This window comes from Sphaeroforma arctica (assembly GCF_001186125.1).
Source record: "Sphaeroforma arctica JP610 unplaced genomic scaffold supercont1.1161, whole genome shotgun sequence".
Lineage (NCBI taxonomy): Eukaryota > Ichthyosporea > Ichthyophonida > Sphaeroforma > Sphaeroforma arctica.
The window spans coordinates 11,201-13,971 of NW_014039397.1; the positions used below are offsets into that span (position 1 = coordinate 11,201).

At 40.9% G+C, this 2,771-nt stretch overlaps 1 protein-coding gene across 1 annotated transcript in view; it reads right to left on the bottom strand.

The window, feature by feature from the left end:
- Nucleotides 1-2,771, bottom strand: part of SARC_10175 (hypothetical protein) — a gene marked incomplete at its 5' end in the record, with an annotated part of 12,495 nt that overhangs the window by 3,469 nt on the left and 6,255 nt on the right. The window contains 5 exons of the mRNA XM_014295791.1: nucleotides 294-405; nucleotides 659-721; nucleotides 1,088-1,225; nucleotides 2,034-2,194; nucleotides 2,596-2,681. Of these exons, the coding sequence (XP_014151266.1) occupies nucleotides 294-405; nucleotides 659-721; nucleotides 1,088-1,225; nucleotides 2,034-2,194; nucleotides 2,596-2,681 (560 nt within the window). The remainder of the gene's footprint in view (nucleotides 1-293; nucleotides 406-658; nucleotides 722-1,087; nucleotides 1,226-2,033; nucleotides 2,195-2,595; nucleotides 2,682-2,771) is intronic.

A 2,771-nucleotide genomic window follows, 5' to 3' on the forward strand; every position in this document is an offset into this window, starting at 1 on the left:
ACTATAGTCAAATTTGATATGATGTAAAATAAGGTGCTAGCATGTCCACAGGAACTTATAAATGTGTTTACTGGTCATAACATATCGTGGTCACAATCAGACAAGTTTTTCATAAGTTGGATATACTACACAATATACGAATTATAACGATAGCAGAACATTTAACTGCTATTTGCATTTCTGAGTCCACTGATTCTGAAATAATTCGCATCAGTGGTGGTGAATGAATTACTACACCCACATATTTTCGAAGTTTGAGACGACGCAAAAAAAAAAAAGGCCTAAAGACACACCTCGCGCATCATTCGTTTGTACTCTAGCATCTCTCGGCGGGACGCTCCCGCCTTTGCAAGAATATCTGGCTCCTCCATGGTTTGTGAGTCGTCCGCACGCTCCACCTTAGCTCTGAATGAAGAATAATGCACAAAAATACACACACAAATTAAACTCGAATTCTGGTTTGTTTGTTTTTTAAATTGACCAGGAACGCCAATACAGCAAACGCCCCGGATATAGGACGAAGTGGGCAAGATGATATGGTATTCCTTTGGTGTACTATTACATAAGTAAACAGTGCATAGGCAACTCGACTTCAGACTGTTCGACTATATAGATAGACTTAACACTCATACAGCCTTTGACTTGAATTCAAACTCACTTTTTCTTCGGTTGTCCACTGTCGTCGTCGGAGGAGCCTCCATCGTCGTCCGAGTCGGAATCACTAATCATTCAGGAATGGACATAAGAAATTATATATAAACAATTTCAAAATAGAGTGCAATAAATATGAGATCCACCAGTCAGTAAGTTCGAGAACAGCACAGAGCCGCATTAGGGCACTCAAAATCAAACCCATGTATGGATCACAATAGAGTTTTTGGCGCAACACTATAAATCAATAACACATGTGTATACACTCCAGCGAACACAAATGCATCGATTGTCATTCGTAAGAATATGCACGTACTGAAAATGTACTGGGAAATAACAGAATACACAATTTAAACGAGCCCGCCACTATCCACTTCTAATGTTCTGTTTCTTCCTTCCCTTCTCCTATACTCACACCCCCGTAAAAAAACCGTACCTGCCACTATCCTCTTCCATATTCTGTTTCTTCCGTTCCTTCTCCTCCTCCCTGAGCATCTTCCTGTATTCGCTGACATCTGCTCGGTGTTCAGCGTTGAGTATCCGTAGATTTTCCCTCATTTCATCGATGTGCGTGCTAAAAATAGAATGACAGTCGTCCGTTTGTCAGTCACTATATAGATTGATTCAGAAAGTATGCACCTATAGTTCTATTCGAATGCTTTTAATAGAATCCGAATAGCGGGTGGGTTGAAATTTGTTTATGGGAGTATGGAATGTGGGAATACATGAATATCAACGCAGCCCGATACAAAGCGATTTGTACTGTGTAATTGTGTACGTAAACGTAGCAACTTCTACATATGTAGCAAGTTAGTATACAATACGGAAGTCCAAAATGGCCTTTTCAGTAAGGAATTGAACAGTTAGTTCCTATACGTCGAAGTACGGGCAACTACAATTGCGATTGGATAAGTCAAGCACACGATCTACGTATTGCAGTAGAGATCTGTACGGAATAACGATGGACATTCATTCACCCAAAATCACTGCTCAAGTATGCCATTTACACATCTTTTAGCTTCTGAATATATGGACGATATTAACAGAGCATATCAATGGCATCAAAGCAGGTCTTTCACCCCGAGATACGGGAGTATTGTATGGATCACAATAGAGTTCTTGGCGCAACAGTATGAAAATAATTTCATTTATGTGTGGATATTTAAATAGAGCTCAGACACTAACGCCGGCGGTGTCTATGCAGAGATAGGGGATACACCCGCAAAAACAGGCTCAAAAAAAGGTTTCTAAACACACACACACACGCACACACACACACGCACACACACACATACACAGAGGCATACATAAAAGCACAACATATGCACAGTAAGATAAAAATATGTGTTGTTAGTTCTCCTCACGGCGCACCGATTACGTACCGGAACTCTTCGGTCGAGGCCACCTCGTTACACAGGTAATGCACCATCTCCAGGGCAGTACTGACATCGTGTCCTAGTGCACGTATGGGTGTCATGTTATCCAGACACTCGGGGAGGGGGATTGCCGGGTTGGGCGTCATACTTCTGTATTCAATCCACACCTGTGCGTGGCGGTTATACATTTAATTTGAGTGAACTCTGTACAATATAGGTGTGTTCAGAAGGTAGACGAACAAGCGAATATTTGGCAAAATATAAGCAAACGGAAGACTATGTTGAGTGAACGTATTCTTGAAGAGCCTTTTGGGTGTCACATACGTGTATCCAGTCACCCAAAAATACATAACCCACATTAAAAGTATCGATCAAAAGTATACGTATTCAATATCATACAATTCGGTATTTAGAATGATTGATAAGGGTTTTACAGACGAACATGCTGCTACATCAATGACAATATGAACACAATATTTGGATTATATTTTTTTGACGCCGATGTTCTCGCATATTCATACTGTATAGTTGTCAATAGGACACTACCAGAGAGCATACAACAACTCACCTGCAATGCATCGCCCCATGAGTTGTGTTTCTGGTTTAGCAATGCGTGCAGTTCGTTCTCATTGTCCGCAGTAGGTGTTGCATCGGCTGAGGACTGATAATGGTAACGAATGGGCGAAACGTGAGCCTTTGTATACTATCATGCATACTCGTATGAATATACACTTATACACATAT